This window comes from Myxocyprinus asiaticus, chromosome 24 (assembly GCF_019703515.2).
Source record: "Myxocyprinus asiaticus isolate MX2 ecotype Aquarium Trade chromosome 24, UBuf_Myxa_2, whole genome shotgun sequence".
NCBI lineage: Eukaryota > Metazoa > Chordata > Actinopteri > Cypriniformes > Catostomidae > Myxocyprinus > Myxocyprinus asiaticus.
The window spans coordinates 19,259,316-19,273,122 of record NC_059367.1 but is presented as its reverse complement, the minus strand read 5'-3'; the positions used below and the strand labels follow the sequence as shown (position 1 = coordinate 19,273,122).

Below are 13,807 nucleotides of genomic sequence, written 5' to 3'. Positions count from 1 at the left end.
TTGTTTTAAAATAGTTTATTTTCTAAAAGTCCACAGTCCCTAAAGTCCCAATAGTTACAGAAACACCCAGTTACCTTTAAGTTTGTGGAACACAAGCAAATTTATTTTTGTAAATTGTTAGGGTAATTTACATGTTTTTCCCCCCTCAATTGAAAGGCTTAAGAATACATATTATCAATATATTGTACTACAAAGCTTTTTATTTGATTTTATCAACTGCAGAGCAAGTACATAAATGAGAAATATGTCTTGTTCCTTGAAAACCGATTTTAGCAGCATAGCTAATATTCACATATTTAAATGTAATCAAACAATGTTCTGAATTAACAGAAGCTTTGTCTGAAGCCACAAACAGCGAGGCCTACAGGTCAAAAACAACAGCATTTGGTTTGGCCCTCCAGGAGCTTCCATGTATGTAATACAGTTGTCATAAAAAGAAAAATTCTAGTAATAAAAGAAAGCAGTCGAGAGTGGTTATTGCAGGATTATCTGTGCATGTTTAAAGTCTGACTCTAGATTGCATTATTACCGTAGTGTGTGGAAGGCAAGTAATATGGTTAGTAGTACCATTACAACACCAAAACTATGTAGTTTTTTGACCTATTTATACACCTATATATAATCAGACCTATTGTATTTCAAACTCATTGTGCATTTTTTAGCCAGCGGCTCATACTTTGGCCTACCAGAGTATAAAGTCTGGGTACCCCAAGTATAGGTCGTTTTATTTCCTGCTCCCTGTGTTATCATGATTCATCAGAATAAATGTTATTATAAACATCCTTCTGTAACTACAATACTCATGACGTACAGGTTTGCTTCTACAAAACCTAAAAAGAGAACTGTAAACCATGTAAAATTTAACTATGTTTAGTTTTGTAAGACATAATGCAATGGCATCAAATAAAAAACAGTTAGAGGGAAGAACACATCATGGAGAGAGAGATTCATCATCAACATGCCTTTCTGTCTTCCAGTGTCCAAGGCCTGAGAACAATGAGATGCATTGTAACAACTTCCAGCAGGTGTCTCCATCGTATGCAGAGTTCCTGCACAAGTTGCCATGTCTCCAATGCCACAGAGAACTGCACCCCACCAATTCAGTTCATGTGTGCACTTAAAACCAGCTCATCAGTTTTAACGAATATGGGCCATCTCCTCCAAGAAGGGCGTCTTCATGCAACCGGTGCAAAGCTGGTCCATCCAGAGAGGGGCTTCGTGCTGCAGGGGTGTGCGGCGAGGGTAAAATGTGTAAGAGAGGTCATAGTTAAGCAGGCAGCTGATAGAGGCCATGTAGAGGTCAGAGAAACGGCACAGGCGGCGGGAAAAGTAGGTCGGGTTGTGGCAGGTACGGAATATGCTGCCAAAGTGAGGGTTGAAGAGGTTCTTAGTGACTGCCCTGTAAAAGGAAATTGGGAAACGTGTTAGAATGGCTATAGTTCTTGATCTGTTCAAGTAAGTGATAAAGAATTTAGCATTTTCCCCTTTTCGAAACTCACCTTAGCTCCTCTCTCTCTTTGAGCCACTCTTGCAAAACCTTTTTGGACTCAGGATCTCGATACATCTGAAAACAAATATATAAATAAGCCAGATGTCTAAAAACAATTTCTCTCCTATCAGACAGGGAAAAAGCTTTTGTTTCATACAACTTTTGTCTGGTCAAGATCAAAAAAACATATTCAAAGAAATTGTATAACTTTAAGATGACACAAAGGAGAGCATAGACTTTATGTAAAAAAAAAAAAATATATATATACATTTCAAAGTAACGATTATGTACATGCTCATACTTCTAATTTTAAAGAAACGTGACACCTAAATTGTGGGAACCTCCATTATTCTTGCTGCTCATTAACCTCAAGTGGAGATTAATGAAAAGCAAGAATAATGGAGGTTCCCACAATTTAGGTGTCACATTTCTTTAAAATCTGAAGACAAATTGCTTTGAAACAATTATCACCTAAGCTTTGACAGAATGAGGTTGCATGCATTCTAGATTATGCAAACAGAGAAACCGATCACACCACGCTTGTCTTACATACAGGATCTAACTTTGGATACAAACACAAAGACCAATCAATCCAGATCAATATAAAGCGACTGGGTCTTTGCCAATCCTATCAGGTCAGTCCTATGCAACCATATGGAGAGTATTAGCACATGTAATGGTGGAAATGTTGTTTTTTTTTTTTTTTGCTCATTAAAACTAGAAATGTGTTCATAAATTTGGAAAAACTCTCATCCTTTGGATTAAAACACTTCTGTAGAAATTGCATTACATTAGTCAGTTTGACAAATCTGTATGATTAAAATTCTCTCTATCTATATATTTTCTTTAATATGTGAAAAAAAATATATCACTTATATTATTTTCCTATGCTGAACAGTGTTACTGAGGAGTTCACTGCCATGTTGCTTACCTGCATGCGCTCCAGCAGGCCGGTGAGCGCCTGCAACCAGGTGAGACTTTGAGCGTACTGCTCTGTGTTCACAACTTTCGTCTCCACTTCAAGTTCAGGCACAATCGCTCCTGTTCTCCAGCCATGTCGAAGCATCAGGTCCTTAAATGGCAAGATTAGTATGTTGTTATGGGCAGGAGTCCACTTAAAATTTCAGGGTTACTGTTTGAAACTATTGACTATGGAAACTATAAAGTTTGGCCTATTTGTGGAGTACTTATTCAGTACAACTTGCAAAATAAGATTCAGATACATTTACTAATAATGTTTTCTAGATCATTGAGCAATATGAAGCAGTAATGAGACATTGAGCGCATTTAAATGCACATTCTTATACTGAAGATCATGTAAGTGCCATAAATGGCTATCATTTATTGGAGTAAAGTCATAAATAGTTTAAGCAAAAATCAATCGGCACGAAGAATTTTGCCCATTAACCCATTTTTGTGACACCTTTCCTGGCATTCTGGCGGCTTTTCCAATGTGTTCAAGTGTTGTGCACATGTCCGTTTACATTCTGATGTCAAAAGCAGAGAATAATTCGATAATTTCAAGTCTTATGTAAACACAGGTTTCTTATGGGTATTTTTTAAAGCTGATTTTTGGTAGTTATCAGCGAACGGGTGTGCATGTTTATACGCTTATTGTGAAAAATTCCCTATGCACAACTAATGTGCAAGATTGGTAACATGACATTTTATCCAGCACAATGGAATAAACTAGTAGTATGATGCTGACTCACTGCCAAGTCACTGTAGAGATGATCTCCAAAGTAGAAAACCTTGGATCCCCGCCATCCTGTTAACTTCAGAAAGTCTATAAGGTTTCCCTAAAACAAGGCAAAACAAAGAAAGTTCTGTATGTCAGCTGCTAATGTTGATCTAAGTTTTCTTTTTTAGAAACCTTGAGACACAGCATTTTTTTGTCCATGACTCAGATTTCAGGAAGCTGTGTGGCAACATTGCTTTTCACCGAATCTTATACAGCAGTAACAGCTTGCTGTTCTAAGGTTGCTGCCAGGGAAATTTCCCAAAGTCTTCCCCAACTGAGGATGACTTTAACAATCTTCCCTGAGGCCGTCCATAAAGTTAAGCAATACTGACCTCTGTTCCGGCCAGCTGAGTGTGTTTGTACATGCCTGACACCACTAAACAGTGTTAAATCGACTTTCCATTGAGACCGAAGTTGACCTTGCCACTTTCTTTTCTATATTTTCCCCATTTAAAGAGCTAAATGAAGCACACAAGCCATTCTACAATTCACAGAGGATCAATGCGTAGTTGGAAAGACTTGGCTTATTCTTACTCGGACAGGAAAACAAGTAAGCCACATACAATTTTAACCAACATGGTTTTGCAAGTAGAGGTCCAATATGTAGGCCAGTTGTTGCAGTAATTCTAAATGAATGACCTAAATGTATTTGTAATCCCTGACTTAATCCAGACATGAGTCAGCATAGATGACATCTACTGACAATAGAGCAAATAAAAGCTTCCCAGCAAACCAGATAACTACATACACTGGTCATCCTAACCCTCATGTTCTGTTGCAATTCCTTTTACGTTCTTTATGTTTGGGGTCCCAAAGACCTTAATACTGCATAAGTAATAATATTTATTATTATTTATTTATTTATATTACAAGATAAATCTGCATTACCTGCTTGTAGATCTGTCCCTTATTCAAACTCTTGATCCTATCCCATTGCAAGTCTCCATTGCAGTCCAAACGTCTGAATGGTCTTTAAAATTAAGATAGAGATACTTTAAAAATTACCATGGGGAAATTTAGGACAACCTGAAGTTACAGAAAAATTTATTGGGAATGGATACTTTGCGTCACCTCTTCCAGAGGACACAATGAGTAATTTTAGCCCACAAAGCAGTTGAAATTGTACTTACTTTACACAGTCATTGAAAAAATGTGGCTTGTCTGCTTGAACAATGACAATGTCAAAGAATTCCCTCCAGTCCTTTCCAACCATGTATTTCATGCCTTTGTCACTGAAAATATATTAATCAAAGGACATTAAGAGGCCTGGCATTAAGAGGCCTAGCCTTATAAATGTATGAGAAAATAAATTGGAATCGGAATAGAATTTGAATACGGTCTTTATTCAGATAGTCTCAAAGTAGGTAAAGTGACCTCTATATGATGTTTAAACTGCTTATACTATTTACATTAAAATACAACAACTCTACTATGAATGAATTTAGCTACTGAATATGAATGGCACAACCATGGGGAAACTCACACAAAGCTGAAAGGGCTGTTTGTAATTAGGAAAAGTTTCTTCCCATGGCTGGCCAGTCGGTGTAGCACAGCATATGTCTCATCTCCTCTGAGAATGTATTTCTCTGGGGATAGAATAAGGAAGGAAAGGGGGTTAGCAAGGGACAGCAAGTGAGAGAAGAAAACAAGAGGTCCATTTAAATGGTAATCTATTCTATGCTAACTAAAATCAAATCGGTCATTTCTGCGGACTAAAATACATTTCATAAAGATATGATCAAATCCATTTTTCCTGTTTGTCTAAAACGTATTTTTCTTGCAGAGGGACATTTAAAGATAAGGATTTGCAGGTTCCCTGCTTGTCCACAGGATACAACAAACATTACAAATAAAAATTAGATTGGGCAAGCCCAATAGAACAATTTGTTTCAGATCCTATTCTCTAGAGAAGTCAGATTACGCAACAGTGCGTTATGAAAACAAAGACTGCTCTCCACCTATACAGACCATACAAACGGATTGCTCAGACTGGTTCTGAGAAAGTCAATTCAAGTCTTGTTTTCATTAGCTTTAGTCTTCAAAAATATGTTCCCTACTTGGCTAGAGAAATTCAAGGTGAGTCATACTTTTGCTGTGCTTTCAGGTATATACACAAGCCTTTTTTATGCTGTGGTTTCAGACACATACAATTCTTTTTGCACCATCTGTAAAGTATATGCTGGTATTTGGGCAATGCATATAGTAAATGATTGCTCATACTCACCAAGATCCTGCATGATCCATTTGTACATGTAACCTTTGATATGCACCATTCCAATTGCATCCTGCAAAAACAAATTTTGCGTGTCAGCTCACCACTCATATTTCTCAAACCATATTGGGAAAACTTCACCATGAGCCGATTCATTCCAGATGGAAACCATCTTACTGCTGCACAAGATGTTTTTGTGAAGCAGTGCTTAAATGGATCGTTCACCCAAAAATGAAAATTCTCTCATCATTTACTCACCCTTATGACATCCCGGATGGGTATGACTTACTTTCATCTCCTGAACACAAACAAAGATTTTTAGAAGAATATCTCAGCTCTATAGGTCCTTTCAATGCAAGTGGATGGTGACCAGTACTCCAAAATCTCCAAAAAGGAGATAAAGTCAGCATAAAAGTAATCCAAACATCTAAAGCGGTTTAATTAATGTTGTCTGAAGCAATCAAGTTGGTTTTGGGTGAGAACAGACCAAAATATAACTAATTTCACATTACATCTTGACAGCAGTCTCCTTGGCGATCATGATTTCAAGCTTGATTACCTATAGCGCCATCTAGCACTCTGCACATGTGTCAAGCGCTAGGAAGTGTAATCAAGCATGAAATCCTGATCGTGCCAAGAGACTGCAATGGCAAGATGTACAGTGAAAAAGGAGTTATATTTTGGTCTGTTCTCCCCCAAAATCGATTAGATCACTTCAGAAGACATTGATTAAACCCACTGGAGTCTAATGGATTACTTTTATGATGCCTTTATCTCCTTTTTGGAGATTGAAAGGTCTGATCACCATTCACTTGTGTTGTATGGACCTACAGAGCAGAGATATTCTTCTAAAAATATTTGTGTTCAGCAGAAGAAAGTCATACACATCTGGGATGGCATTTTTGGGTGAACTATTCCTTTAAAGCACAATAGTGTTGCAATTAATTTTATGGACTGACACAAAAAACAGCAGAACTATTTTTCTCTTTTACATCCCATTTTTTCCATTTTCCTTTATATTCTTTTTTCTTTGTTGGTCAGAGAGTTCCATTACAATACTGTAGAACTTTTGAGAGCTTTACTTTAATCTGCTGCCAGGTTTCCAGTTCCTCTGACAGCTTACGTGCCCACACGCCTCCACGAGTACAATCTGTTCTACCAGCGCTGACAGATCTCAATACAAAAAGCTGCATTTGAAAGATAAACAAGTTCAACCCTAACATCCTACTTCCTGAAAAACTCTCAATTCAATTTGTTAACAAGTCAAGACTACACGCTAACTGCAAAGTCATTGTTTTGTTCATGTTAACACATTTTGGATGTCTGAAAATGTGGATTTTTATCTGTTTTTCAACATTTTCATCCTTTTCCATCTTGTGCTAGTCAGCAAAAAGTCCAAGTAAAGGAAAGTAAAAGGGGTGGGAGAGTGGGGCTGAAAAGCAGAACTGAAAGCAAAGACAACACTCTTCTGGCGAACAGACCCAAAACAGCATGAAAAAACAAAGTTGCCCTGTAACCCAATTCAGGACCACCGTGATCCAAGCTGAATGAAAACAAATCAGTCAGCAGCGCTTAACCACAGGCAGAAGAATGAATCGCATCAGCTTGATGAGAGTTTACAAAACGACTGACAAGAAACAGCTCTCACGGATTTAAATTACAAAAGCAGTTTGTAAACTATTCCCACAGTCTGTAAAAACAGGCTGGATTTATTGTGAAAATTCACTAACAAGCTTTTTGATCATCAAGAAGGCAAAAGTGAAAAACAAGTTGAATCCAGATTAAAAAAGGCATGGCATGCTGACTTATTTAAAACTTACCGAAACATCTTTGTAGAGATGCACAGGGTCGTACTCGATGTCGTTTGAGATGAAGTAATCATTTGCAGCAGCTAAAAGAGTCATCTCAGGAATGGAGAAAACATCCATAAACTGTTTCATCATGGGACCCTGAAGCAAGAATAGTATGAAAAAAATGCATGATTCACATGTACTTCACAACAAAGATGAATAAAAATTGTGCATGCTTGCACTAGAAGTTGGAAATAGCACTGGAAATACTGATAATGAGTTTAACATTTAAAAAAATATATAGAGATTCTCACTATTGGATGAGGATTTTTTAAAAACATTTAAATTCAGACATATACAGTGGTTCTTAACTTGATATGCTTGTTTTATACTAGACATCAAGTGTCAACCAAACACAGTACCAAAATTGTTGTTGTTCCCCTTTGTACAATAATGTCCATAAAATCAAACATTGGAGAGAACGTTGACAATTTTGTGAAAAAATAAATAAATAAAATTAATCGCACTGTAAAAAGCTCACATCATGGCTTGTACCAATCAATGGGATGCTTGAGGATGAGGTTTTATTTTGCTCAGTGTATCAATGTTTTATTATTTGCATTTAATAATTTCTATTTATATTCATTGAAATTAGCACCAATTTGTGATCCAGTTTGCCCAAGCCAATGAAAAGAACAATTCACTCAAATCAGATATCACAACAGCTTAGTAAGCGATTTTATCACACTAAAATCATGTTAACACCCAACTGTTTACATCTTTTGGCTATACTTTTGAAACAGTGAGTATTTTAACTTTTACGGATTGGCCCCATTCATTTCCATTGAACTGGTACCAAGATTTTTGCTTTTTTTTTTTTTTAAAGAAAAGAAGGGGCAAGTCAAAAATCATTTTTGTGGAAATCAATTTTATGCCATATAAATGCTATTGATTGAGCTTAACTTGTATTGAACCCAAAATATTTCTTTAATACTGAAAAATAACATTGTTTTAGATATATAACATACTGGCACTCTCCCCATTGGCTCAAAATCAGATCAGAGCTACTGACAGGGTGGTACCACTTTACCCTCATTAACCTCTTAGTAATGAGGCACAAGAATGTAAGCATGCCAATCTCTCCATGTAAACACTTGCCCTCTCAAGTGTAAAACTGACTGATGAAATCAGAATATGAACACATAATAAAGTTAAATGTGGAACAATCACCTTGCCGTAGAATCCACTAACTTGGTGGAGGGGAACGTGATTCGAACCTCCATAAAGTTGCATGACCTCCTCATCAGGGACGGCCTTCAGACCCCTGGGTACAGGAGAAATAAACCTTTTGATGATGAAACACTCTTTTCCAAACAAATCAACAGGCTGATTTGAGAAAATTAGGGTTGATTTACCTATAAACTGTGCCCAGCTGGATGTAATGGAAGGCATCAATTTTCATCAGAAGTCCCTGTAGCATAGAGAAAATTGTTTAAATTAAGTCACAGCTCAAGTAAAACAATGCTATATAAAACTATACCCCATGTTTAACGCACCTTCTGTATGTCATAGTGAAGGCCCCGCGTTGCAAAGTTGGGAATGTACTCATACTTGCTGATTCCCTCAGGATACTAGTAAAAGAGGAGGACACAACAAACCTTACTCATACCAAACATGCTAACCTTTAACCTTCCCCCACATGACTCCACATGATGCCATTATAGCCAGATCCCCATAACTGAAACAATTATGCAAAACATTGCATTAAATCTTTAGAGCACAACATAAGGCCTAAGGTCATGTGTCATTCAGCACTGGTCATGTGTTAAGACTTTCTTTAGATTAGATTGTGTCTTTTTTTTTTTTTTTTTTGTTAATGTATCTTTACCTCAAAACAACACTTTGTATTATTAAAGCTGAAGTGTGTAACTTTTTTAATGTTAAAATACTTTCTCCTATCCCTGCTTAATATGCACAGACAGCTATAAGTAAGCCATCGTAGGTTAATTTTCCTTAACTCTGTGGCGCTATAAGATTCCTCTGTTTATTTGAAGCAGCCCATCCTGTCTGACACAACAATGACTTAATGAATGGCATGAGCTGAGGGCAGGACTTTCTCTTAGTTTGATCAACAGCAGATGGGGAGTGTGCTTAAAGCAGTTTGAAAACATGTTTATTTTTGCAATTCCATTTGGTGGCGCAGAAATGACACATTTCAGCTTTAAATTGAGATCTACAGTTGTTTAATAACAGTTACATGTAATGTAAAAATATGCAAAACAAGCAGCAGTTAAGACCGAACGCACTCTTGCGTTAAAAAATTCAAAAAAACGAATGGGAGAGAATGCAGATGTCTTAAGTTTTTTTTTAAACTAAGTTCTTTTAAGACAGCGGTTATGTCTGAACAGGCATACTTCCCTATTTTATAGTATTCCAAAAACAGTATGCCATTGGAGTAGCGTGTCTGAACCCTCAGTATTCATAAAAGCCACGAAGTATGTTCTTCATCAAATGCAGTACATACTCTAACAGTACACACTTTCGGACAGAGCCCAGGGGCCTAATGTATAAATGTTACATTGTACGCACTAAATGGGCACTGAAATGTGTGTACGTAATTTTCCACGCACACATCGGGATTTTTAAATAAACTTGCCGTAAATATGTATGCACCGTCCGCACACTCTTGACCTGGCCTAACCTAAGAGGCTACATGTGGTTATGATTAGGGATGGGGCAGGGTAAGGGCACCTGCTGCCTGCCAGGAATAAATTGGGGCACCTTTGTACTAGGGCCGGGTATTGATAGATTTTCCCGATTCGATTCCGATTTACAAGCTCTTGATTTGATATCGATTCATTTGGATTTTTTCAGTTATAATGTCCATTTTTCTTACATATAAAATACATTCTCTCCCAGCTAATGCTGTTAATTACAAAGGGGACCTTCTAACTAGGTTTATTAAGAAAATGTTAATTTTACTAATTCAATTGTATTGGTTTTTCATCATTTTGGTCACATTTAAGTTTTAAAAATGAAAAAATCCATGTATTCAATCCATAAATATGATGTTATATTGCATAAATTATACTGTTTACAATATTTACATCGATTTGTTGAACGTGTTAAAAACCGGCATTTCTGTAAAGAGCGTCTGTTAATGAGCGCATGTTAACGAGAGAGACTTCAATGGCTTTATCTCATCGGTGCCATGCCTGATAACGATTAAATGTTTATTTTTTGTTGAATTTGATCAACAACTAACTGTAAAGAACAGAAAGGTTATTAAAATGACATTATTCATTGACAAATTGGTTGCATGGATCCCGTCTTTGGACACACTTTTACTCTCAACATGCAGTGGGATCTCGCTGCTGAATACTCCATCACTCTACTACATAATTAATTCACTGGTGAGTGAAATCTGAACATTTACCAGCCCGTAGCCAAAATATATAAATTTTTAGTTGCACAGCGTGAAATTTGGTTGCAAATGCGAGTGATTTCCACTCATTGTAGAGGGTTGTGCATGGAGTAAAAGATCGATCTTGGGATTTAAGAATTGATATCGTTCAAATGAAGATTGCAATTAATCGGAAAATCAATATTTTTACCCAACACTATTTTGTACAATGGGCACTCTTTTACTGGTGTGTGTGAATTGGTGACTCCAGCTGGACAAGTAATGAACTGAACAGACTGATTTTAAACTCCACTTTTCTTTTTATAAACCACATTTCGATTAAAATGTATGAAGTTCATCACTCAAATCAAAAATAACTTATGCAGCCAATATTAGGCTATATTAATTTTACACAACTAATTGAAAATGCATTTTAACAAGATGTTAAAAGGAAATATTGGCAGTAGATGTGCTGCTTTTGGAAGACTCATCATGCTGAGGGAACATACTTTTAATGACAGGGAGGATTTCTTGGCTCGTGATATTTTCGATTCCCAAAGGACATCTGCTTGGAATTGTGTTCTATTACAGAAATTCCGTTCCGAGATAAAAGACAACATTCAAATAAATATGATCTGTGATGTGCACTTGACTCTGTCTGACGTAGAATTGCCTGTTAAAACAGATGCAAATAGTAAATAGTACTAAATAGTAGTTGAAAGGACCATTGCAAAGACTAGTGGTCGGCTGTCTGCGTAAGTCTCATCAGAAAGTACAGTACTGAATAGCGCACACAGGTGCAGCACTGAACAAACTAGGCATAAAATGCTCTGCATGCCCCATTTACCAGTTATCCTGATGCAAAACGCAATGACAACCCTGTTCATGATACTAAAAAACATTATGCAAAATACCATATGTTGCACAGTTTATTTAGGTTGCGATCTGATTATGTCAGATAGTGTTTTAAACTGCAAAAATATTTTCCTTAATCACAATCTTTGTTTTGCTTCCAGAAAAAAAAAAAAAGAAAATCTAACTTAAATTAATAAAACATCCTAAATACGATTTTTTTAAATTACTTGAAGTTAGGTACGGTTTATGCTTAATGAACTAAAAAATTATTTCCCAATGGAGCGATGATATTCTAGAGTATTAATATACATTTATGTTCCTCCGGTAAATTGATCTTGTTTAAGATGTTTTGAAAATAAAACAAGACAAATATTAAAAAACTATTTTTAGCAGCAGCGTCTATTCACATGCAACATGCAGGCTTCAGTGTGTTTTATCTTCTATTTTCCTGGGTGTATGGATGGAACTATGCATATGGTAATTATATGTAGAATTGGTTATGCATAGTTCAAACAGGCATTGTAAACTTCCATATACTGTTATTTCGGGAGGACAATTAAACACGTGCATGTTCGCAAAATTTTCCGCTAACTAGGATTTATAAAGGGAACTTCGAGCATGCTCTGGCGTACATACTTTTTATACATATGAAAACTTTAGTTTGTTCGCAAAATCTGACTTTTGCCCATACGCAAACTTTTAGTATTAAATTTACACAAAGTTTTATACATGAGGCCCCAGGTGTCTCGAGATGCTTTTTTTTTTTTTTAAACTTTAATGTTTTTACGACGCCGAAAAAAAAAAAAAACGAAAAAAATAAATAATATTAATAAAAAAACCAAAGGTCAAACACGTCATTCTAGCGCAGGTTTACACAGAAAAACAATTACAAAACAGCACAGCGTGACGCGAATTCGCGTTCGGTGTGAACGGCCCTCAACAGACGCATGGTTTGCAATTTGCAAATGACTTCTCTCAGACCTTGTAGTGCTGAACAAGAAATTCTCGCGCCTTGTTGTAAATCATCTCGTCCAGCGCGCTGGAATAAAGCGCGAGCGTGTAATCATAGTCGAAGCCGTAGATGTCCACCTCTTCCAGATTAACTTCATTATTAGCGTAGATGGTGGAAGGGTTTAGCAAATTGCATACCCCTGGAGGAATCAGATCTGTGGAGAGACAAAGAGAGATATGAAATGTAATTCCATGCCTTTTTTCTTATGTTTGTTAAGAAATATACCATTGCACCCATTGTTTCTGGAAAAATACCCTTGTTACAGTTATTGTTACTGCTGTAAAATAATTTAAAATAAATCATATGGCTATCCTTTAAAACGTCTTAGAACTTTTTGCAGAATTGTTGCTGTTACTATTTAATGGCTAATAAAAAAATTATTTCAGATTTATTACAGAAACGATAGCATATGGGGGGGCTAGGCTATTAGTTTAATTGGTACATTTTAGTCTGGGGTAACGGCACATAATCATTATTCAAAGTCTCTAACACCTTAAATGAACGTCGATCATGCATTGGACTGGAACCCCTCTGTGCTGCCAAAAAATGACGGAGAGTTGTTTACAAATTTGCCAAAGGCCAGCGCCTTTCTGGGGCGTGTGAAGTGGACAAAAAGTTCTGCCATGATGACTACAGAGACTATAGGACACCACATACAAGCATCTGAAATCCATATTAAATAAACATACCGTGCACGAGTCGTTTCATCTCATTGTATCTTGACCACAAATACGTTTTACTGTTTATCTGAGGGACCGTTGAAGAAAATGCCCTGCCAGATTTGGTGAGCGATTCTTCGCCTCTATTTTTCCCCACGATTTGGTGTCTGTGCGATGTGACTGCGGCTGCAGTGGGGTTATGGTTAGCAGCTACGTTTTTCGTCGGTCCACAGTTCTGTCCGTCTTTGCAGCATTTCTGTCCGTGCATTGTTGAACCAGCCGAGGCGAAGCTTCCACATGCAAAGGCAGGGATATTAAATCCTGCACAAAGCGCAACTCCGCAACTAGAGCTTCTTTGCCACATTGCATGGCTCAGATTGCCTAATCTTTTGCAAGCCATGCCTACAATATATTAGTTCTTTATACGAATGTAAAACCCTAAGTTTAAGTTGTTTACCCCTTTCATTCGTACTTTCCCCTCGTGTTAAATAAAGTCCCGTCTGTCTGTAGCAACCGATACTGCTTTGAAGATGGCATCACTGGTGGGTGCAAACTTTTGTGTAAGCCAATCAAATGAAAGGCTTAGAATGATTGACAGTTAATTAGACCAATAAAACGCTCGGATTGCTCGGTCGCTTATCTAGGG

General features: G+C 36.9%; 1 protein-coding gene across 1 annotated transcript; it reads right to left on the bottom strand.

The window, feature by feature from the left end:
• Nucleotides 1–13,693, bottom strand: LOC127415434 (5'-nucleotidase domain-containing protein 2-like). Its single transcript, XM_051654155.1, has 14 exons — nt 13,192–13,693; nt 12,472–12,656; nt 8,789–8,863; nt 8,648–8,703; nt 8,463–8,556; nt 7,263–7,391; nt 5,455–5,515; nt 4,714–4,816; nt 4,361–4,462; nt 4,119–4,200; nt 3,202–3,288; nt 2,421–2,561; nt 1,500–1,564; nt 1–1,399 (listed from the first exon to the last, which is right to left on the bottom strand). The coding sequence occupies exons 1-14, from the start codon at nt 13,559–13,561 to the stop codon at nt 1,138–1,140; spliced, it is 1,812 nt and encodes a 603-aa protein (XP_051510115.1). The 5' UTR covers nt 13,562–13,693; the 3' UTR covers nt 1–1,137.
• Between the last annotated feature and the right edge of the window lie 114 nt (nt 13,694–13,807).